Here is a 23719-nt window from a genome sequence, read left to right as displayed (position 1 = left end):
TTTGGAGACACACATTGGCTGGATGTTCCTGACAGAATGGAGACATTATCTCAGGAAGACTTTGAATTGTTGGAGGTGAAATGGCATAAGAATTGTTATGCATCCTTCACAGCCGTAAACAAGATAGCAAGGTTAAAGAAGCAACATCAAACACCTGAAAAAGGTTCAGCTGAGTGTGCATCCAAACCATCTACCTTGGGTATATCACCAGCAAAACGGTGGAGTTCCCAGTCAGCAATCAATTGGAAACTGCATGTTTTTCCAAAAAGATGACAATCAGAAACTCCACATGATTGCAACACTGGAGAAATTGTCAGAAATAGTTGAATAATTAAGAGCAGATCCAGTCATGCGCACAAGGCTTGCAGGAGTTGAGACCTTATTGCAGCAGAGGTATGCTATCACCTTGCATGTTTGGAAAGGCCAAGCAGTTTTCATCAGTATGCTTACCATCTGAGATGACAGCCAGAGATATTCCAGTGGAAACACTTTGCAAATCTCTCATCATCGGATTAGCTTGAGGTCACATCTATGATATGGCTGATGTTTAGCAAAGGTATGAGGAGCTATGCAGCAACATGGCTATGGAAATAGCTCTGAAATACCAGTCGAGGAGAGCAACATTCTACGAAGAAGCGCAAAGACTAATTGGCACAAAATGCAGCTATGTTAGACCTCTCACAGGATGCACATTGCTAATTTACCCAGGTGATAAGTCAGGCTTCATCATCTCCAAGAGTCTAACAAAGTCGTCACTGCAGGCCATGTTCGCTTCTGACTCCAAATCTACTGCAGATGAAGATGATGGTGGGCTGACCATGCCACACAGCAATATCTTTCAAGAGATGGTCCATGTGGGATTGAAAGTTAAGCAGGACTTGCAGGATACCCCAGGCCATGGAGATACATGGCATGGCATAGACAATGAACATGTAGCAGAGGTGGTTCCAGACAGTCTCTATTTATTTCTCCTTCTGTTGTTTGTAGGCACAGATGTGGTTAATGAGGAGCTAGAGGAGCTTGAAAATAATGAGGAAGATGATGTCAGGCAAATGATATGCACCATTGCACAGGACATTGTGTATGCAGTGTAAAAGAAATGTAAACTGACACCAAAGAACATTGGTTTGGGACTTGCATTAGATCACAAGCTCTCCTGGATCTCTTCCATGTCAAAGATCACACCATAGTCATCAATAAAGTCAGGAAGATGGACACTACCATAGCACAGCACATTCTGCACAAGTTTGCAAGGAATTGCAATGTTTATATCCCAGATAACATTGCATACCGGAGATTGATACACTGCTCATGTAACAACATTGATGTTCTCGAAGCAACAGCTTTCACTTCACACAGATGACGGTGTGGCAGAGGGGTCCAGCCCCACAGCAAGAAGACTCAGAACACGCAAAGATAAGGATGTCCAGAGCTATCAAGGTTGACGCCCTGCAGGAATTCCAAAAGCTTGACCAAGCAAACCTGCCATCTGGAAAGAGACCTTCACTAATCTTCAGTGCCAAAAACAAAATTGATTTGAATGAGTGGTTCACCAGCCAGGGAGAGAGGCAGATGATAGCCAAGAGCTTGCTGTTCCTACCTGGGCTGTATTCAATGAAGCCATTAGTGAGGTCAGCCCTCCAGTGACAACAGCAGACATGCTTCCAATTCTGTAGGCCCCAGCCGATGACAGCAACACAATGACCACAGTCATCAATCGGTTTGTGAGCATCGCAAAGCACTTGGGGCAGAAGCATGTCATAATCACTGCAGATCAGCCACTGTAGAGCAGAGGGAAGGAGCCTGTATGGGCTAATTTCCAAATACGAAGATTTAATCTTTCTTATGGTAAGGCTCCACATATGCTTCAACTTTCTCAAAGCCATTGGCCAACACATGGAGAGTGCAGGACTTGATGATCTGTGGCCTGAATCTGTGTGTATGCCCCCAACACAAAAACAATGCTTGAAGGCAAAGCTTACTACAGAGCAGTGAGAGGGCACCTGCTGAAATATGAAGCCCTGTGGCACACTAAATGGTTGGTGTTTGAATCCTGACTGGAGGAAACTGGTCACAAAGCTGGAAGTTGATGTCAAGGTAGCTGTGGGAAAGGTAGTCCAGAACTTTCAAAAAAAAACAAGGCCCAGCCAGAAACACTGTGCACCACAGTAGAGGGTCTCATCAACACACTGCAGACTGGCAACTGGGCTCTACATCTTGAGTCATTTGCTGCAATGCTACCATGGCTAACAGTTTATGACCACACAAATTACACCAGATGGGGCAGTGTATCTGACTGACATGAAAGCCCGAGAAAAATCAGCTCCAGAGGTGTACAGTGAGTCCAATGCAGGAAACTTCAATATCAAGGGAAGCAACAGATGCTTCAATCAAGTTTGTGCAGATCAAGCAACAGAGTGGATAAACAGAACATGTAAAAAGCAGAACGGTATCAGAATTACCCAGAATGATCAAGCAAGAGACAGGTTCTGTCTCACCTGGTCAGAGAGGTCACATATCTTGCAGGACACTGGGCAACTCCTTCACTTGGAGGATGATGAGGAGTTAACAGCATTCACTCAGTCAGACACTCAGCCCTCCAGAATTTTTCTTGGAACAATAGGAGTTTTGTCTCTAGCAACAGTAGGAGGTGAGATGAACTCCACACAAAGGCGGATCTTCTGAACATCCTCTCTGATGGTCTGATCATCCCTTCAGAACTTCCAAGAACTGACTTGAGAACCTGTGTCCTTGTTGATGGTCATGCACTTATCCAAGCCATAGGTAAGCCACCAGGCTCCCAGACATTTGGGGAGTATGCCACTGTCTTCATGCAGTCTGTCACACTACACTTTGGAGAAAACACCATTAGAGTCAATGTTGTCTTTGATAGATACATTGGAACTGCATCAATAAAGAGAGCTACATGATCCAAACGGGTTGGAAAGAAGAAGGCTACTTGAAAGCTGATTGAAGGCCCTCGTGTTCCCCTTCCTCAGAGCTGGCAAGAAGAAGGCTACTCGAAAGCTGATTGAAGGCCTTCATGTTCCCCTTCCTCAGAGCTGGGGTAACTTTATCGCCCTGAATGACAACAAGGCAGATCTGGCCAGGTTTCTCTCTGAAGTTATGATAACCAAAGGCGGACAGCTTCCAGACCATTGGGAACTGGTCACAGGAGGAGGATTTGGCACTGCAGAAGATGTAAAGTCAACCAAGAGGCTGACACCAGACTCATACTGCACGCCCTAGAAGCTGTCAGATTAGAGATCCCAGAGAATAGTGATCATCTGCAGGGACACAGATGTCTTGGTCCTTCTTGTTCACTTATCTCCCAGAAGGCAGTTGAGACTTGGATGGTATCAGGTACATCCAAGAAACGGAAATTGTATCCAGTCCATGAAATATCAAACAGACTTGATCAGTCAACCTGATACATTTTCATGCACAGGATGCGACCCAGCTTCTTCTTTCTCTGGTCACGGCAAAAAATCATGCTGGAAGATCTTCCACAAAGAACCACTCCTTGTCTCAGGGATTAGACAAGATGGCTCACTTGCAGATATTGAGAAGTTTGTTTGCAAGTTCTATGGCAATCCTTTGCTGTCAAATGTCGACTCTGCCCGTGCTCATCTATTTGGCAAGGCTAAGAAAGGCTTGGAGATGCTACCACCATCCAGAGATGCTCTTCAACTTCATGCTGCATGCCCTAATTACCAAGTAAATATCTGGCTCTGAGCAGACATTGAGAAGATGGAGCTATTATCACCAAGTGACACTGGTGCCTGGGAAATGACACCTTCTGGAATGCAAATTGTCTGGACAAGGCTACAGTAACTGCAGTTCCAGATGCTTGCATGGAGCTGGCGACATGCAGATGCACTAAGAAGTGCAGCACAGCAAGGTGCACGTGTTTCAAGAGAAATTTAAACTGCACTCCAACTTGTGGATGTTTTCTACCATGCACCCATCAGTGATATATATAATTGATCACCACTGTAGCTTTAGTGCAAATAAAGTATTCTTTCACATTGGTTTGGCAGTATTCATTGATATGGTATCAATAAAGCTGATTATACTGATTTAACCAGGTAACGACCTTTATGACCTTGACAATGACCTTCAAGGTCAAATTTACAGGTGGTAGCCACCCTCACATTTTTCTTGAATCCCTGGTGAGTTGATTTGGCATGGTTACCAGCTATTAACAAAAAATGCCATGAGGGTTAAAATTTCACATTTTGGCTGGCCTACTATTACGAGAGATGTGTCTAAAGACCTCAAAACAACTGCCTAGACACTAGTGAATGACTTAGCCAAGTAGAGAATTGTAGTCACAAAAACCAGCGCTAATGACCACTCATTAGTGCTGTCATGATCCCAGTCTTCTCCTTCAATTTCAGTTTTATTTTGATATCACCTTTGTCAACTGTTTTTATTTGCTTCATTTCCTATAACAGCACACCTGTTTGTTGTTTTGGAGATAGCTCTCCTCCTGTATTCAATCTCCTCTTCCATGATCTCCTGTGCCAGTATGTTGTATGTTCAGCCTAGTCTCATGCTTTTTAAAATTTTACTATTTGTAACTCTCGCCCTTCCCTTAACCCTAACCAAACTGCAATCTAAAATGCGCAATGTCATTGGTTACTTTTTCTACAATAGCAAACTTTCAGCCAATCAGAATCTCTGTAATATCTAAAGTCACTGAAAGTACCTGGACGTGGACATTTCGAGTTTCTGCAAGTTTGGCCTCCAGTAAAGACATTGATAGTGGTGTAAAAAATAGGTTTAAGTGGACATTTTTGGAGCGGGAGATGGACGTGGACGGGACAAAAGCAAGACTTGGTGAATTCGTCCACAAGGTTGAGCTCCCCGGTAAAAACCTCTGCATGCTATGTTCGGATTTCATCAACAAATCCTTGGAAGAACACTGCAAGATGAAGAAACATATCATCACATTAATATTAAATGGATTAATCTGCCCGGCTCCAGAGCGCGGAAGAGCCACAGCGAGCCCCAAATTCCACAGCACTCAGCACTCACTCAACATCCAGTGCTGAGCCTCAGCTGCATGCCTAAAAATTCTATTCTATTCATTCAATTAAAATGTGTTTAGAATCATTTAAATTTTTAAGTGCGGTTCAGTTATTTATACTGTGCACGTACTGAAGTGGAATTCAGTGCTGCAAAACCAGCGTTTGTATATGAATTTTCATCAAAATTTGTTTCCATGTTCCATTAATTTTTGGAACTTGGGACATTTTTAAGTCAAGACTTAATCCAGACGCCTCTGCTGGTGGTTGGCTCTCACTGCGGTATTGTATCACTTCCTGTTCCGGAGCACAGCGGTGTTTTGCTGTATCTGTTAGCTGTTTAATCTGCGCAGTTAGATTGATCTAGTTAACTAGATAACGATTTGTTTCACAGTGTAATCTTCACATGCCTTAACTAAAGCACTCCCTCTGCTGAATCACCTCTAAATTATTTACACATTATTCACTTTGTGTGTTTTTAGGAATCCGCTAGCTTAGCGCAGCTACTAGCTCTTAGCCGGTTTAGCATGGCGGCTTCTCCTGTCTCTCCCGCACTTTTCTGCTCTGGGTGTGAAATGTTAAGTTATTCCTCGGCCTCGTTTAGCAGTAATGGTACTTGTAATAAGTGTAGCTTATTCGTAGCTTTGGAGGCCAGGCTGGGCGAATTGGAGACTAGGCTCCGCACCTTGGAAAATCCTACAACTAACCAGGCCCCTGTAGTCGGTGCGGACCAAGGTAGCCTAGCCGCCGTTAGTTCCCCTCCAGCAGATCCCGAGCAGCCGGAAAAGCAGGCCAACTGGGTGACTGTGAGGAGGAAGCGTAGTCCTAAACAGAAGCCCCGTGTACACTGCCAACCCGTTCACATTTCTAACCGTTTTTCCCCACTCGGCAACACACTCGCCGAGGAACAAACTCTGGTTATTGGCGACTCTGTTTTGAGAAATGTGAAGTTAGCGACACCAACAACCATAGTCAATTGTCTTCCAGGAGCCAGAGCAGGCGACATTGAAGGAAATTTGAAACTGCTGGCTAAGGCTAAGCGTAAATTTGGTAAGATTGTAATTCACGTCGGCAGTAATGACACCCGGTTACGCCAATCGGAGATCACTTAAACTAATATTGAATCGGTGTGTAACTTTGCAAAAACAATGTTGGACTCTGTAGTTTTCTCTGGGCCCCTCCCCAATCGGACCGGGAGTGACATGTTTAGCCGCATGTTCTCCTTGAATTGCTGGCTGTCTGAGTGGTGTCCAAAAAATGAGGTGGGCTTCATAGATAATTGGCAAAGCTTCTGGGGAAAACCTGGTCTTGTTAGGAGAGACGGCATCCATCCCACTTTGGATGGAGCAGCTCTCATTTCTAGAAATCTGGCCAGTTTTCTTAAATCCTCCAAACCGTGACTATCCAGGGTTGGGACCAGGAACCAGAATTGTAGTCTTACACACCTCTCTGCAGCTTCTCTCCCCCTGCCATCCCCTCATTACCCCATCCCCGTAGAGTAGGTGCCTGCTCCCAGACCACCAATAACCATCAAAAATCTATTTAAGCATAAAAATTCAAAAAGAAAAAATAATATAGCACCTTCAACTGCACCACAGACTTAAACATTAGATCTCTCTCTTCTAAGTCCCTGTTAGTAAATGATATAATAATTGATCAACATATTGATTTATTCTGCCTTACAGAAACCTGGTTACAGCAGGATGAATATGTTAGTTTAAATGAGTCAACACCCCCGAGTCACACTAACTGCCAGAACGCTCGTAGCACAAGCCGAGGTGGAGGATTAGCAGCAATCTTCCACTCCAGCTTGTTAATTAATCAAAAACCCAGACAGAGCTTTAATTCATTTGAACGCTTGTCTCTTAGTCTTGTCCATCCAAATTGGAAGTCCCAAAAACCAGTTTTATTTGTTGTTATCTATCGTCCACCTGGTCATTACTATGAGTTTCTCTATGAATTTTCGGACCTTTTGTCTGACTTAGTGCTTAGCTCAGATAAGATAATTATAGTGGGCGATTTTAACATCCACACAGATGCTGAGAATGACAGCCTCAACACTGCATTTAATCTATTGTTAGACTCGATTGGCTTTGCTCAAAATGTAAATGAGTCCACCCACCACTTTAATCATACGTTAGATCTTGTTCTGACTTATGGTATGGAAATTGAAGACTTAACAGTATTCCCTGAAAACTCCCTTCTGTCTGATCATTTCTTAATAACATTTACATTTACTCTGATGGACTACCCAGCAGTGGGGAATAAGTTTCATTACAGTAGAAGTCTTTCAGAAAGCGCTGTAACTAGGTTTAAGGATATGATTCCTTCTTTGTTATGTTCTCCAATGCCATATACCAACACAGTGCAGAGCAGCTACCCAAACTCTGTGAGTGAGATAGATTATCTCGTCAATAGTTTTACATCCTCATTGAGGACAACTTTGGATGCTGTAGCTCCTCTGAAAAAGAGAGCCTTAAATCAGAAGTGCCTGACTCCGTGGTATAACTCACAAACTCGCAGCTTAAACCAGATAACCCATAAGTTGGAGAGGAACTGGCGTCTCACTAATTTAGAAGATCTTCACTTAGCCTGGAAAAAGAGTCTGTTGCTCTATAAAAAAGCCCTCCGTAAAGCTAGGACATCTTACTACTCATCACTAATTGAAGAAAATAAGAACAACCCCAGGTTTCTTTTCAGCACTGTAGCCAGGCTGACAAAGAGTCACAGCTCTATTGAGCCGAGTATTCCTTTAACTTTAACTAGTAATGACTTCATGACTTTCTTTGCTAATAAAATTTTAACTATTAGAGAAAAAATTACTCATAACCATCCCAAAGACATATCGTTCTCTTTGGCTGCTTTCAGTGATGCCGGTATTTGGTTAGACTCTTTCTCTCCAATTGTTCTGTCTGAGTTATTTTCATTAGTTACTTCCTCCAAACCATCAACATGTCTATTAGACCCCATTCCTACCAGGCTGCTCAAGGAAGCCCTACCATTAATTAATGCTTCGATCTTAAATATGATCAATCTATCTTTATTAGTTGGATATGTACCACAGGCTTTTAAGGTGGCAGTAATTAAACCATTACTTAAAAAGCCATCACTTCACCCAGCTATCTTAGCTAATTATAGGCCAATCTCCAACCTTCCATTTCTGTCAAAAATTCTTGAAAGGGTAGTTGTAAAACAGCTAACTGATCATCTGCAGAGGAATGGTCTATTTGAAGAGTTTCAGTCAGGGTTTAGAATTCATCATAGTACAGAAACAGCATTAGTGAAGGTTACAAATGATCTTCTTATGGCCTCAGACAGTGGACTCATCTCTGTGCTTGTTCTGTTAGACCTCAGTGCTGCTTTTGATACTGTTCACCATAAAATTTTATTACAGAGATTAGAGCATGCCATAGGTATTAAAGGCACTGCGCTGCAGTGGTTTGAATCATATTTATCTAATAGATTACAATTTGTTCATGTAAATGGGGAATCTTCTTCACATTATGGAGTTCCACAAGGTTCTGTGCTAGGACCAATTTTATTCACTTTATACATGCTTCCCTTAGGCAGTATTATTAGACAGCATTGCTTAAATCATACGCAGATGATACCCAGCTTTATCTATCCATGAAGCCAGAGGACACACACCAATTAGCTAAACTGCAGGATTGTCTTACAGACATAAAGACATGGATGACCTCTAATTTCCTGCTTTTAAACTCAGATAAAACTGAAGTTACTGTACTTGGCCCCACAAATCTTAGAAACATGGTGTCTAACCAGATCCTTACTCTGGATGGCATTACTCTGACCTCTAGTAATACTGTGAGAAATCTTGGAGTCATTTTTGATCAGGATATGTCATTCAATGCGCATATTAAACAAATATGTAGGACTGCTTTTTTGCATTTGCGCAATATCTCTAAAATTAGAAAGGTCTTGTCTCAGAGTGATGCTGAAAAACTAATTCATGCATTTATTTCCTCTAGGCTGGACTATTGTAATTCATTATTATCAGGTTGTCCTAAACGTTCCCTGAAAAGCCTTCAGTTAATTCAAAATGCTGCACCTAGAGTACTGACAGGGACTAGAAGGAGAGAGCATATCTCACCCATATTGGCCTCTATTCATTGGCTTCCTGTTAATTCTAGAATAGAATTTAAAATTCTTCTTCTTACTTATAAGGTTTTGAATAATCAGGTCCCATCTTATCTTAGGGACCTCATAGTACCATATCACTCCAATAGAGTGCTTCGCTCTCAGACTGCAGGCTTACTTGTAGTTCCTAGGGTTTGTAAGAGTAGAATGGGAGCCAGAGCCTTCAGCTTTCAGGCTCCTGTCCTGTGGAACCAGCTCCCAATTCGGATCAGGGAGACAGACACCCTCTCTACTTTTAAGATTAGGCTTAAAACTTTCCTTTTTGCTAAAGCTTATAGTTAGGGCTGGATCAAGTGACCCTGAACCATCCCTTAGTTATGCTGCTATAGACTTAGACTGCTGGGGGGTTCCCTTGATGCACTGTGTGTTTCTTTCTCTTTTTGCTCTGTATGCACCACTCTGCATTTAATCATTAGTGATTGATCTCTGCTCCCCTCCACAGCATGTCTTTTTCCTGGTTCTCGCCCTCAGCCCCAACCAATCCCAGCAGAAGACTGCCCCTCCCTGAGCCTGGTTCTGCTGGAGGTTTCTTCCTGTTAAAAGGGAGTTTTTCCTTCCCACTGTTGCCAAGTGCTTGCTCACAGGGGGTCGTTTTGACCGTTGGGGTTTTTCCGTAATTATTGTATGGCTTTGCCTTACAATATAAAGCGCCTTGGGGCAACTGTTTGTTGTGATTTGGCGCTATATAAATAAAATTGATTTGATTTGATTTGATTAATTTTGTCATATAAAACCACTAATATATATATATATATATATATATATATATATATATATATATATATATATATATATATATATATATATATATATATATATATATATATATATATATATGTGTGTGTGTGTGTGTGTGTGTGTGTGTGTGTGTGTATAGTGTGGGTATGGTTAGGGTGGGGGAAGGAGTAAGATTAGGTTATGGTTAAGGTTAGGGTTGGGGGTGGGAGTAGGGTTAGGAATAGTGAGTTTAAAAAAAGCTCAGTTACGAAAATTTGACTCCTTTCGTCATGGGAGCACGAAATAAAAATAAAAAAACATGAGACTGAGCTGGCTTTTTAATGTTACTATGTTGTATATTTCTGTCGGGTTTTCCTGCTGATTGGCATAAGTAGTTGGGCTGCAAACTCACATCGTGTGATTTAGAAATTTATTATGGGGCAGTAATTTGTAATCATACATTTTACGTGTACATATTTTAAAGTCACTGTTTTATACCACAAATGTTGTTTTGGTAGGTTTTAATCCCTTTAAATGATGTACACATACTTGCATGAAGTTTCAGTATATTTCAGAGCTCATTGCAGGTTAAGGAAAGAAAGTTTTGGCACATTCATTGAAATCTGTCCAATACTATGGCATTTATAGTAATTACATATGCTATAGCACGAGGCAGATATCACTGAAAGAAGGTCTACATAGACAGAATCTTTTATTACAGTCAGGTTTACACATACCCCAACATACAAAAAATATAAAATGGAAATTCATGAAATTAGGTCTCTCTAGTGGCCTCTAAAATGCTCAAAACCTGTCAGGGAATGGACACAATCATTCTCAAATTGCTGAATATTGTCTTGGACTTCATTTGCATCATTAATTAAAAAAATGTAAACTGTATGGTACTACATGGTAAATCAAAAACTGACTGATGCCGGAAGGAGACTAGTGAGGGAAGCCACCAAGACACTGAGACAATTCTGAAAGAGTCACATGCTTCTGTGGTTGTGGCTGGAGAAACTTTGAATACTGCAGATTTTGCCTGTTGCATCATCAGTTACAGCTTCATGATGATAGAGGAGGCTTTTGTTCAGAAAAAAAGCATTTAAAACTTCAGCTGCAGTTTGTCAGAAGGCACATGGGGAAACCTGAACCTAGATTTGATCTGTTAACCTGTTTTGTAATCCTTCTGTGCTCCACTCCAACATGAAGCTGTGAATGGGGATGCAACAGCCAACTGTTGCACCATTCCGAGCTTCTCCATTGACATCTACCGAAGCTAATAATGATTTCTGAGCCGTCAGGGGTGTCTTGGTGGCTTCCCTCACTGGTTTCCTTCTAGCATGGTCACTCAGTATTGAGAACGCCCTACTTGACACAGATTTACCTAGTGCATTTTTTTTTTCATTCCAAGTTTTTCTGACTTGGGGTTATAGAGCACAGAACCCCAAATCTCACAGAGATGGTCAACCAATGCCCCACTTGAGACTGTTCACCAAGACAAGAAACTCCAACACTCCTGAACACCACTGAGCACCTTAACATAAATCAGTGAGGGCATATTTTCTGAATGGCTTTGAAACCCAATCAGAAGACTCCCTGATGGTATTGCATGATGGAGGACAATCTGAGTGCCCGAATGTCATAGCACAGAGAAACTGTTCATTCTGTCCAAGTCCCTTACTCCTTTTGTACAATTGCAGTCCCAAACCAAGGATGTTTGAGCACACTTCAATGCTTACTAGAGGCAGTCGTCCTTGCAAACTGCTCTCTGTTACAACTAAATACCATGTTTTCTTGATTAATAGGCCGGGTGTTTATTTTTTTCAAACCGCGTGCAGACCCGGCACCTAAACGAGGCAGGCTGTCATTCAAGGCCGGCGAGTATTAACAAAATGCTGGTTGCTTCCTGCACTGTAATTTATACATTTTCCACATATGTCTGGGTGTGGTGAACCAAAGACAACCACTTTATATCTGTCATGTAGCGTTGTTCTCAATATCTTACAATGGGATGGTAAGAAATCAATGCAGTGCTAAATCAAAACCATACCAGTGCGCCACTTACCGTTATTCCTCTGCAACTGACACCATGGTATACCACTTTAGAGTGGACTTACAAAAAAGACTGACTCGATCAAGTACGTGTGCCTGAGTTAAAGAAGGTACACCTGCAACTGCTCACACGGATAATCAGCCAGGCAGAGATGTCTGGCAGCTAACATAACTGACCAGCCTTTAAACAAGATCAGCACTGATTTACAGCAGGCGTTTATGTTTTTCTGGCAGAGTTTCGTCCCTGTAATTAAATGAGACATGTCTGTATTTAAGGTCAGGCGTTTCATCAAGGAAATACGGTATTTCAAAATTTTACTCATCATGTTCCTGCAGCCTATTTCATGTGTTTTCATACCTAAGCTGAGTCATTTGATCTTGTTTCCATGCTGGAGGTGCTCAAGTTTTTGATGATCACTTCTGACCGAGGTTCTCTGGGCTATAAGTGTTCCATTGATTTCTGCTCAGTCTGAACCGACGGTGCCACTGAACATGTAATAACTGTGAAAAGCACAGCTCATATTACTGAAATTTTTAAAGGTTTTCTGTCACCTTGTGCAAAGTCGATTCCTTTATGAGAAATTCAAGAGGAACAAGCATCTCTACTTTGGGGTATGTCAGTCAATTTTATTATTTTTGAAAGCATGCTCACTGAACAGAATTTTTCCACAAGTGCTGAAACACTTGTCCAGTACAGTAGTATCCTCTTGTTTATACAGTATGGTGAAGTGTGGTATAGTGGGGCAGTTTAGACACATGCCTTGGCACAGATGCCGAAGTCGTTTGTGCAGCTACTATAGATAGATTGCCAGTCTATTATCAGGATGGAAGAGGTACAAGTATGCTGATCCATTCACCTGCTTCTGCCATTCCCCCTCAACTCCCATTCAAAATATAATAATGTTTATATGAATAAAAAATACATGCCAAAAGAAAGTTGGACTGCTTGGTTGAAATTTTAATTTCATTTCTCACGATGCCATTCTGCATCACCCTGTTGTACAATTTCATGAAGTCAGGTTTTGTGTTACCGCAGTGACGTTACACTGTGATGATTTAAGGGTGTTGCTAATTCTATTCTGAAAATAAAATGCAGTTTGAGGTTGGCGCCGGTCAGGTCAGGTCTGGAAGCATGCGCTGGTGATGAGTGTTGCCAAACATCCACCACAACCACAGAACCTTCCTGGGTCCTGGCTGCAACCACTCATGTTGACAACTGATCTGTCCCCACCTCTCAAAAACCATCTATCTGCCACAGCCAGGTGGAACATGGGTGCCTTAGCTTTTTCCAGCTGCTGCTGGTACTCATCACCGAGTCATCTGCATGATGGATCATGTACAGAGAAGCACAACACGTGGCCAAAAATGCATAGCTGATGTTCCCTCACAAAGTAAGTAATTCTCTTCCTCTGAGTCACTCTACAAGTTTACTTTGACCACAAATGGAATCATAAGTACTGCAAACTGGTCATCCATGAGTCTGCAATAATCACAGCATCGTCCATAAAGTCAAGTCCAGTAAACATTTCACCGAAAACACCTAGGATGCTGGTTTCCACAAACTTACCCAATGACCAGTCCATGCAGCCGCTGAACAGTGAAAGAGCCAGAAAACATCCCTGAGGCACCCCTGGTATTTACTGGGAAAAGTCTGAGATTTTGCCCCTGCTGTGCATGGCACTCACAGTATCTGTACAATGGCTCGCTGTAAAACCCACGTTTCTTGGGAATCCCACAAATGTTCAGAATGTCTCAGAGAGTGGCCCAGTCAACCAAAACAAATGCTTTGAATCACTAATGAATTCACAAACTGGGCACTTCTATAGACCTACTATATCCAGTGGTGTTGCTCTGGACTGTCAAACCAGGATCCAGCAACTCAGCCCCCAACTTTCCAAAAACAAGAAGCATTAAGGCTCTTTCACCACAGATACTAGATCCCTGATGACCGATGCCATTCTCATAGCCAGTCACCAGTGGTCACATTGAAATCACTTATGACCAGTAGAGTACCACTTATGGTCAGTTTTTGAAACTGTAAGCAGCAACCCTTTACCAAGACCTCACTGTGGGCGGCACAGTGGCTTAGTGGTTAGCACTGGTCAGTGGTGGGCACAGCTAACCAAAAAGTTAGCTTTGATGACCGTTAATCCGCTAACTGAGAAGTTAGTTTCTATAAAGCTAAACCGATAAATCTCTAAAAAAAAAAATCGGAAGTTACAGATAAAAGCAAAACCGATAACTTTCAGTCTTAACTTCAGTACACGGCAGCTACTGACACAACAACGAGTCAGCGCTTCTGTCTCAGATTGGCCTTTTCTCAAAAAAAGAGACCTGGTGATCAGAGAGAAAGGTGAGTAAGAGAGAGAGAGAGAGAAAAAAAAGATCATTTCTCTTCACACCAAACAAACCTGCTGGTCATTTCACTGGAGTCTTGCACAGGCAGACAGTTTTGACTTATGGTTATAATTTTTAAACAAAATAATTGCGGACACATTATTGAAATTAACATCATGTCTGTTATTTTACAAAGTGAAAATATCAGCTATATGCTTTAGTTTTAAAGTAATGGGCTAATTTTGATGGTTTTAGCATTTAGACACACATGCCACATTGCATTATGGGTACATTAGTTTCGTCACGTCAGTGGTTGGCTGCTCGGTATAACACACAGTTACTGAAACGTGTGGTTGGTTTTGCAAATAAATCTGTATTTGTAAATATGTCATTTTTTTCATTTGTAAAAAAAAAAAAAAAAGGTAATTTGAAAACTGAAAATTATTTTTAAGTCCATCACTTTTAGCAAATGTGTGGCTGATCACACTGCCATGAACACTGCCATCTACTGGCAGTAACTGTACTGTAACTATAGAAATTAAATAAATTAAATTAAATTAATTTTGCAAGTACCCTCACAGCAGTGGATGATGTCATCCTTGCTGAGAGAAAAGATGTTCCAGGTCCACCTGCTTTAGCTGCTTCTGTTGTGGATCTGGATGCTGCTGTGCAGTGAAAGATCCCTCAGCATCGCACCGGTCACCACCCTCCAAAGACCCTTGATGCTCTCCTGTAGTTTTAGACATGACTTTCCAAGTGACTTTCCCTCATCCCTCTCAGAATGTGTTGTGCTTCCATGTAAGGCAGAAGCAGCGATACACCTATGGAGTCCCAGTTTGTTGCTGCATTGTATTTATTTTTAAAACATTTCTAAATATGTCATGAAATCTAGTTTAAATCTGGTCAAGATAAGAGAGGAGAATGTAAAGTATTTCATGTCATGTTCTTTTTAGCTTTCAAAAAAAATTTTTCCATTAATTTCCCATGTTTGCTGGAATGAAAGTCACTTTGCATTTAATGTTAAAACTCAGATATATCATCCTTTAGTCCTGTTTCATTGCCTCATGGTGTGAGATATTTGATACTAATCTGATATCGTGTGCCATTTTCAGCAGCTACCGTTAGTTTGTAATGTTCTAAAAACAGAGAACCAGACAGAAATGACTTCACAGCTACGCAAACTCGGAAATGAGATCTGCATGAACCATCACAGATGCAGTTTTGGAAGATATTCAAAGTGCCAGTGGATGAAATGAATCAGGCCCCACTTAGAGACTCTATCTGCAGTTTACATATATCCAACACAGGCACAAATCTATTTGCAGCACAGTGGCATAGCTGTGACTTCTGAAACAATTTTCCTTTCACACACAAAGGTCGCATTCTGAGAACACACCTTTGCACTGTAAGTGCATTACATCATACTTTTCAGTGCAGTACTTCATCATCTTTAGCACAACAGAGGCCATTGGATAGATTTGTGTTTGTCACATTATGTTAAAACTTTGCTGGTGCTTTGAATTAAATGCAGAAAAAAACATGCAGTTGCAGAATTGACTGTATTTACCATTAATAGTGTTCCTAATCTGATAGAGCGATACCTGTTGTTGACGCTGGTCTTGGACTCCCTGTACCACAGACTGATCTCCATGCCTCCAGATATGTCGATGGCTAACCCTCCTTGAAACTCTGCACTCACCTTCAGACCTGACTGCAGCTGGATGACCTGCAGCATCGAAGACAAATAGGGGAGTAAAATAAAATGTACTCTGTGGAAGGTGAACGCTCACACAAGTGTCTTACAGGTAAAAGACTCTATATCCATCAAATATCAATTTGTTTTTAACATTACATTATTTATGGCTGATATATACAGTATATACCCCGATTCCAATGAAGTTGGGACATTGTGTAAAATGTAAATAAAAACAGAATACAATGATTTGCAAATCTTCTTCAACCTATCTTTAATTGAATACACCCCAAAGACAAGATATTTAATGTTCAAACTGATTCTTTTTGTGCATATATTTGCTCATTTTGAAATGGATGCCTGCAACACGTTTCAAAAAAGCTGGGACAGTGGTATGTTTACCACTGTGTTACATCACCTTTCCTTCTAACAACACTCAATAAGCGTTTGGGAACTGAGGACACTAATTGTTGAAGCTTTGTAGGTGGAATTCTTTCCCATTCTTGCTTGATGTACAACTTCAGTTGTTCAACAGTCCGGGGTCTCCGTTGTTGTATTTTACGCTTCATAATGCACCACACATTTTCATTGGGCAGCAGGTCTGGACTACAGGCAGGCCAGTCTAGTACCCGCACTCTTTTACTACAAAACCACGCTGTTGTAACACGTGCAGAATGTGGCTTGGCATTGTCTTGTTGAAATAAGCAGGGACGTCCCTGAAAAAGACGTTGCTTGGATGGCAGCATGTGTTGCTCCAAAACCTGGATGTACCTTTCAGCATTGATGGTGCCATCACAGATGTGTAAGTTGCCCATGTCATGGGCAACTTACACACCCCCATACCATCACAGATGCTGGCTTTTGAACTTTGCGCTGGTAACAATCTGGTTGGTCTATTCCTTCTTTTGTTCGGAGGACACGACATCCATGATTTCCAAAAACAATTTGAAATGTGGAATCATCAGACCACAGCCCACTTGTCCACTTTGCGTCTGTTCATTTCAAATGAGCTCGGGCCCAGAGAAGGCGGCGGTGTTTCTGGATGTTGTAGATGTAGTGACAAACTGTGTTAACTGACAATGGTTTTCTGAAGTGTTCCTGAGCCCACGTGGTAAGATCCTTTACACAGTGATGTCGGTTTTTAATGCAGTGCCGCCTGAGGCATCGAAGGTCACGGGCATTCAATGTTGGTTTTTGGCCTTGCCGCTTACGTGTAGAAAGTTCTCCAGATTGTCTGAATATTTTAATTATGTTATGGACCGCAGATGATGGAATCCCTAAATTCCTTGCAATTGAATGTTGAGAAACATTGTTCTTAAACTGTTGGACTGTTTTTTCACACGGTTGTTCACAAAGTGGTGATCCTCGCCCCATCTTTCCTTGTGAACAGTTGAGCCTTTTGGGGATGCTCCTTTTATACCCAATTATACTCACAATTAGTGTCCTCATTTCCCAAATGTTTATTGAGTGTTGTTGGAAGGAAAGGTGATGTAACACAGTGGTAAACATATCACTGACCCACCTTTTTCGAAAGGTGTTGCAGGCATCCATTTCAAAATGAGCAAATATTTGCCCAAAAACAATAAAGTTTATCAGTTTGAACAAGAAATATATTGTCTTTGTGGTGTATTCAGTTGAATATAGGTTGAAGAGGATTTGCAAATCATTGTATTCTGTTTTTATTTACATTTCACACAACGTCCCAACTTCATACAAAATATTTACATATAAAGTGTGCATCATATTTAATCATATTTAATTACTGGCTTCCAGTTTGTTTTAGAATTGATTTAAGATTTTAATGTTATTAATGGCCTTGCACCTTTCTACTTGCTTGAAATTTTAAGTGTCTGCATTTACAGCAGGACATTGTCTGGTCAACTTTCCTTAGATGTTCCGAGGTCAAAATATGAACTCTGGGGTGATCATGCTTTGATGGTAGCTGAACCCAGACTGTGAAACAACCTCCTGATTTACACACTATTTCTGACCTGGCACTTTTTAAATAAAAACTCAAGACTTGCCCAGTGGTGCTGCGACATGTTTATTTTTGTTTTTATGTGCCTCTTTAATTCTATTGTATTTTTTATTTTTGTGAATTCTTGTTCTTTGATTTTACTGTAAAGCACTTTCGACACCACCTGCCAGCTATAAAGGACTATATAAATAAATGTTAATTGATTGAACAGTAGCAGCCAATGAGGACTTCTGCTATTGTCGCCCACCTGCTTAAAGATTAAACACATTGTGCATTTAGGGATGAGCTTCTACATACCCTATGGCTTTAACAAGGACTATTTGAGTTTACTGATGCCCTTCTATCAATTCAAACAAACCTGGCAGTTCTTCCAGCCATTGCCTTCAATAAGGCTTTCTCACCCAGAGATACAACATTCACTGAATGTGTCTTCTTTTTTGGACTGTTCTCTGTAGACCCTCCAAAAAAGTAAGACAAAAACAAACAAAAAAAAAAACCTCAAACCAGCCCATTTAGCGCCAACAATTATCTGTCATTGTCTGTCACGGTGACTTATCTTCCCCATTCTGATGCTTGATTTGACCTTCATCAGATCCTCCTGATGTTGCCGACATGCATAAATGCATTGAGCTTCTGCCACATGATTGACTGATTACATATTTGTTTCAATGACCAGTCGAACATAGGTCCATAATGAAGTGATGCATCAGTGTACATTATAAACTTCTTGTCCCATAGAAACATGACACACATCCAGACAAAAGTGAAAGTGAACTTCACACTCACTGTTTTAAACAGGGCTGTTATTCATACACAAATGGGATCCTGTCAGATTTGGGCTAAAATGAGAAGTGACCAATCACTCAGCTCTACTGGGAGCGGGTGTTTAGGAGTAGTGACTGCTTACCTCAGAATGATCCATCAACAAGATGAGACCCTTCACTACATTCATGGGTTCTCCAGTCATGGAAAACATCTTGGCCATGAGGTCACTGTAACCCTTGAAGAAGGTAACAGGCCTCAGCTGGACATCAAACAGCAGAGCCGACATCCCAGCAAAGGACTCCAAGTCTTCCTCTCCTTCATCAGGGGTACCAGCAATTAAAGACTCCAGGCCTTGTGCCTCGATTGCCACCTGGAAAACACGAGGAACATCTTACAAGGGAGTATGAGTATGAGTCATACACAATATGCACACTAACTTTCAGCTTTCAGCCAATCAATGGACAGCATTAATGGATGTATTTCGACTTATAAGTAAATTACAAGAAAGCCTGTAAAAATCCATAAATTAGCTGCATCATTGTGTAAGGTGCAGTGTTCAAAGCGTATGAAAAACATAACGGCTTATAGTCTGGAGATTACGATAAATGCAACACTTTTGTTCTTGCTCTTATTTGTCATGAGCTGAACTCAAAGATCTAAAACATTTTCTATACACACAAAACATCTATTTCTCTCAAATATTGTTCATAAATCAGTCTAAATCTGTGTTAGTGAGCATTTCTCCTTTGCCGAGATAATCAGCATCAATATGATGATTTGACAGCATGATTATTGCACAGCTGTGCCTTAGGCTGGCCACAATAAAAGGCCACTCTCAAATGTTCATTTTCATCACACAGCACAATGCCACAGATGTCGCAAGTTTTGAGGGAGCATGCAGTTGCCATGCTGACTGCAGGAATGTCTGCCAGAGGTGTTGCCCATGAGTTGAATGTTCATTTCTTTATCATAAGCCATCTCCTAAGACTGCATGTGTGGTAACCACTGACATGCTGCACTTGCACAATAATGGCAACTGCTGCCATGTGGGCTGGGTCACCGTGCACAGGCAGGTTCACAGTTCATGCACACATAGGAATGTGCATATAGTGCATCAGACTACAAAGCTCAATTGAAAATCATTTTAAAGGAAATAAAAGTAAATATTAATGTTATTATAATGTTATTTATTAATGACTTACCAACAAGTATATCTTCAACTTGTCACATCTTTGCAAATGACACCAAGAGCCCCTTCAATCATAGTGCGATTTTGGTCAAAGTGCCCTTGAAGTGTGCATGAAGCAGGAATCATATGCAAAACATATAAATTCGTAGCTGCATTGAATGCCTTGTACACCTGTTGCTACAACTATTTGCGCACACCAATGTCTGAAAGACAGAGTATACGCTGTGTGAGCCCATCGAATCCTCTTGCGGCAGGTATCGGCCAAATTCCAGCTAACACACACAAACATCTAACACCTCTCATTTGGCACTTAGAAAATGTGTGGCCATTCATACTATCATCACAAAAACAGTCAGCAGACAGTCACTGTCGAGCTGGATGTGAAATTTGTCTAAGTGCCCCGCGACTGTGGAGAGCGCACATGTGACGTGCCAGAGTGTCGGCTCCCCCCACAACACGTGTGCGTGTGTTGCGCGCTCCCCCCCAACACATGCATGTGTGTGGTTCGCGTGCCCCCCTGCAGGCGAGGCACCGCTCATCTGATCACAGAGTGACACCTTGGTCTGAGCACTGAACGGACATGGCAGCTGTTGACAACTCTGGTCCTAGACCCGAGCTGCAGAATAAGCACCGTGTTTTGATTGACACACGCGTGTGTATGCTTGCTGTCCTCACATCGAAATACATAAAAACATATATCGCTTCCGCTTCTGCGTCGGGCTGGAGAGCGCGCACATTGAGACTGTTCCAGGTGAACCAGACCGCGAGTTCATGTGGACATGCAGCAGCCGATCTGAACATCACATCTTTCTGACAGGACAGTGAGAGGCACGCTGCAGGACCATATGACAAGACAACAGTATGACAAATACGCCACTTTCATTCACATATCAGCAGAAATATGCTGTATACCAAGTGTGGTTTCTTTTTTTAGAAAGACTTTATATATATATATATATATATTCAATACGCTGAAGCCGAGTTGAATGGTATGTTCCAGCTTTCACCGAATGAAATATTCGATCCATTGAAAGAATGTAAAAACATTCATTATTTGTTTAATATAACGGCTAAAATAGATCCTTGTCATTTGATATTTTTTTAAATTTATAAACAACAGAAAAAGGGACTTACATTGTGGTGTTCCACTGCTGCTAAAGTCCAAATTGTAACGTGTAGTCCAGTGATGCTGTGCACTGACTTTGGATTTCCATTTTTAAAAAAAAGACTTTGTGTAGTTTCTCAGTCCAGCCAAAAATTGCATCAGCGTTTCATGTGAATAGGTCTTCATGCATCCAGATGGCTTACAGCAGAGTGGATTTTGTGTGTGTGTGTGTGTGTGTGTGTGTGTGTGTGTGTGTGTGTGTGTGTGTGTGTGTGTGTGTGTGTGTGTGTGTGTGTGTGTGTGTGTGTGTGTGTGTGGCAGCGTCAGTTAGTTCAATCAAAGCATCGAGTCGTTGTCCCCCGCACACGCACATACACACAACCGGCTCAAAAAATCATGTCAGAAATTAGTCCAGTTTTTCTTTCTTTCTTCCTGCTCGCAGCCTCCAAGGCAGCACAGTGGATTTGTTTTGTGTGCGTGTGCGTGCGTGTTGTGCGCGCAGGCATATATGTGACTGCGCGTGCACGAGGACGTGTGCGCGTGTGTGCATACGTGTGTGGGGTGCAATGGTACCAAAAGCATGGAACCAAATTTGCACTCTAAATGGAACCAAGCTGCACTCTAAATGCAATGCAACACAAATGGGATGAATTAATCCATGTCATGTGACATACAAAGCATCAATTGAATGACAAGGATCCACTCAGCCGTTATATAACATGCACGAGGACATGCGTGCGTGTGTGTGTAGGGTGCAATGGTACCAAACATACGGAACCAAATTTGCACTCGGCTTCACCTCATTGAATGGTTTGTTCCAGCTTTCACCTCATGAAATATTCGTATCATTGAACTCATAAACATTCATTATTTGTGTAATATAGTTTTTCAAACAGGGCAACACATGCATGGAATAATTTACCAAGTTATGTGATTCCCTCACTGGATGGCATTTCATTTAAAGTCAATTAATATAATTTAAATTTTTATTTCCTAATATGTGTGTGTGTGTGTGTGTGTGTGTGTGTGTGTGTGTGTGTGTGTGTGTGTGTGTGTGTGTGTGTGTGTATTTTTATTTAGAGCCCGACTGATATGGATTTTTTGAGGCCGATGCCAATAACGATATTTGGATGAAAAAAGAATGTCGATAATCGATAAATCGGCCAATTTGCCAATAGCCGATAAATCAGCCAATATTATTATTATTTTTTTTTTAAATGAATAAAATGTTCTTTTTTGGACCCTTAACAAAAAAGGCATGAGCTAAAAGCTGAAGCTTTGTCCTCATATTGATTAACTTTATAACGGAGAAGAATTTTCAAGTTCAAAAACTGCAATCAAGATTAAACCTTTGTGAAATTAGCAAATACATATCCTTAAAAGAGTTGTGAAATACATCTGATCTTGTACCGCTTGTTGCTGCAACTTTGATATAGGTTCAGGATAAGGATACAGATCCTTATAAACTTACTTGTATGCTTTTGTCAGCCAATCAGTGCAGTGTGACAGCGAACTACGGGGGCCAGTGATGAACACAATTAAGCAGGGGTGTAAGCAGCTCTCAGTTGAATGGAGTCAGAGCTCCATCTACTGGACAATGGTGCAAGGATATTTTACATTGCCGACACAAACATTATTTCAGTAACTGTTCTGTTTATGAGAAATTATCAGCTTTCTATCGGCAAAATTTCGGCCGATAGTGAGTACTTTGACAAGGGCTTATATCGGCCAATAATATAGGCCAGCCAATATATCGGTCGGGCTCTACTTTTTATGTATTATTGCACACTTTTATCTGAGGTGTGGTTTATTCTTATTTTTAGTAGGTTAAGACATATATGATGTTTTGGCCCGGTCATATGGTACTCTCGTCAGATATTGTTTTTTACTGAAATTTATTTACAGTAGTGTTCAGAATAATAATAGTGCTATGTGACTAGAAAGATTAATCCAGGTTTTGAGAATATTTCTTATTGTTACATGGGAAACAAGGTACCAGTAGATTCAGTAGATTCTCACAAATCCAACAAGACCAAGCATTCATGATATGCACACTCTTAAGGCTATGAAATTGGGCTATTAGTAAAAAAAAAAAAGAGTAGAAAAGGGGGTGTTCACAATAATAGTAGTGTGGCATTCAGTCAGTGAGTTCGTCAATTTTGTGGAACAAACAGGTGTGAATCAGGTGTCCCCTATTTAAGGATGAACATGCTTTTTCTCTTTGAAAGCCTGAGGAAAATGGGACATTCAAGACATTGTTCAGAAGAACGGTGTAGTTTGATTAAAAAGTTGATTGGAGAGGGGAAAACCTATACGCAGGTGCAAAAAATTATAGGCTGTTCATCTACATTGATCTCCAATGCTTTAAAATTGACAAAAAACCAGAGACGTGTGGAAGAAAACTGAAAACAACCATCAAAATGGATAGAAGAATAACCAGAATGGCAAAGGCTCACCCATTGATCAGCTCCAGGATGATCAAAGACAGTCTGGAGTTACCTGTAAGTACTGTGACAGTTAGAAGATGTCTGTGTGAAGCAAATTTATTTACAAGAATCCCCCGCATAGTCCCTCTGTTAAATAAAAGACGTGCAGAAGAGGTTACAATTTGCCAAAGAACACATCAACTGGCCTAAAGAGAAATGGAGGAATATTTTGTGGACTGATGAGAGTAAAACTGTTCTTTTTGGGT

General features: G+C 41.1%; 1 protein-coding gene across 1 annotated transcript in view; it reads right to left on the bottom strand.

Moving 5' to 3' along the window:
• The window catches only part of mttp (microsomal triglyceride transfer protein), a 71688-nt gene that overhangs the window by 8235 nt on the left and 39734 nt on the right, over positions 1 to 23719 (bottom strand). Inside the window, exons 15-16 of the mRNA XM_034188601.1 lie at positions 18876 to 19103; positions 15899 to 16023 (exon numbers count right to left, since the gene is read on the bottom strand). Coding sequence (XP_034044492.1) covers positions 15899 to 16023; positions 18876 to 19103 — 353 coding nt within the window. The remainder of the gene's footprint in view (positions 1 to 15898; positions 16024 to 18875; positions 19104 to 23719) is intronic.

The sequence above is a fragment of the Thalassophryne amazonica genome, chromosome 15 (assembly GCF_902500255.1).
Source record: "Thalassophryne amazonica chromosome 15, fThaAma1.1, whole genome shotgun sequence".
In the NCBI taxonomy this organism is placed as follows: Eukaryota; Metazoa; Chordata; class Actinopteri; order Batrachoidiformes; family Batrachoididae; genus Thalassophryne; species Thalassophryne amazonica.
This window is presented reverse-complemented; position numbering and strand designations above follow the sequence as displayed.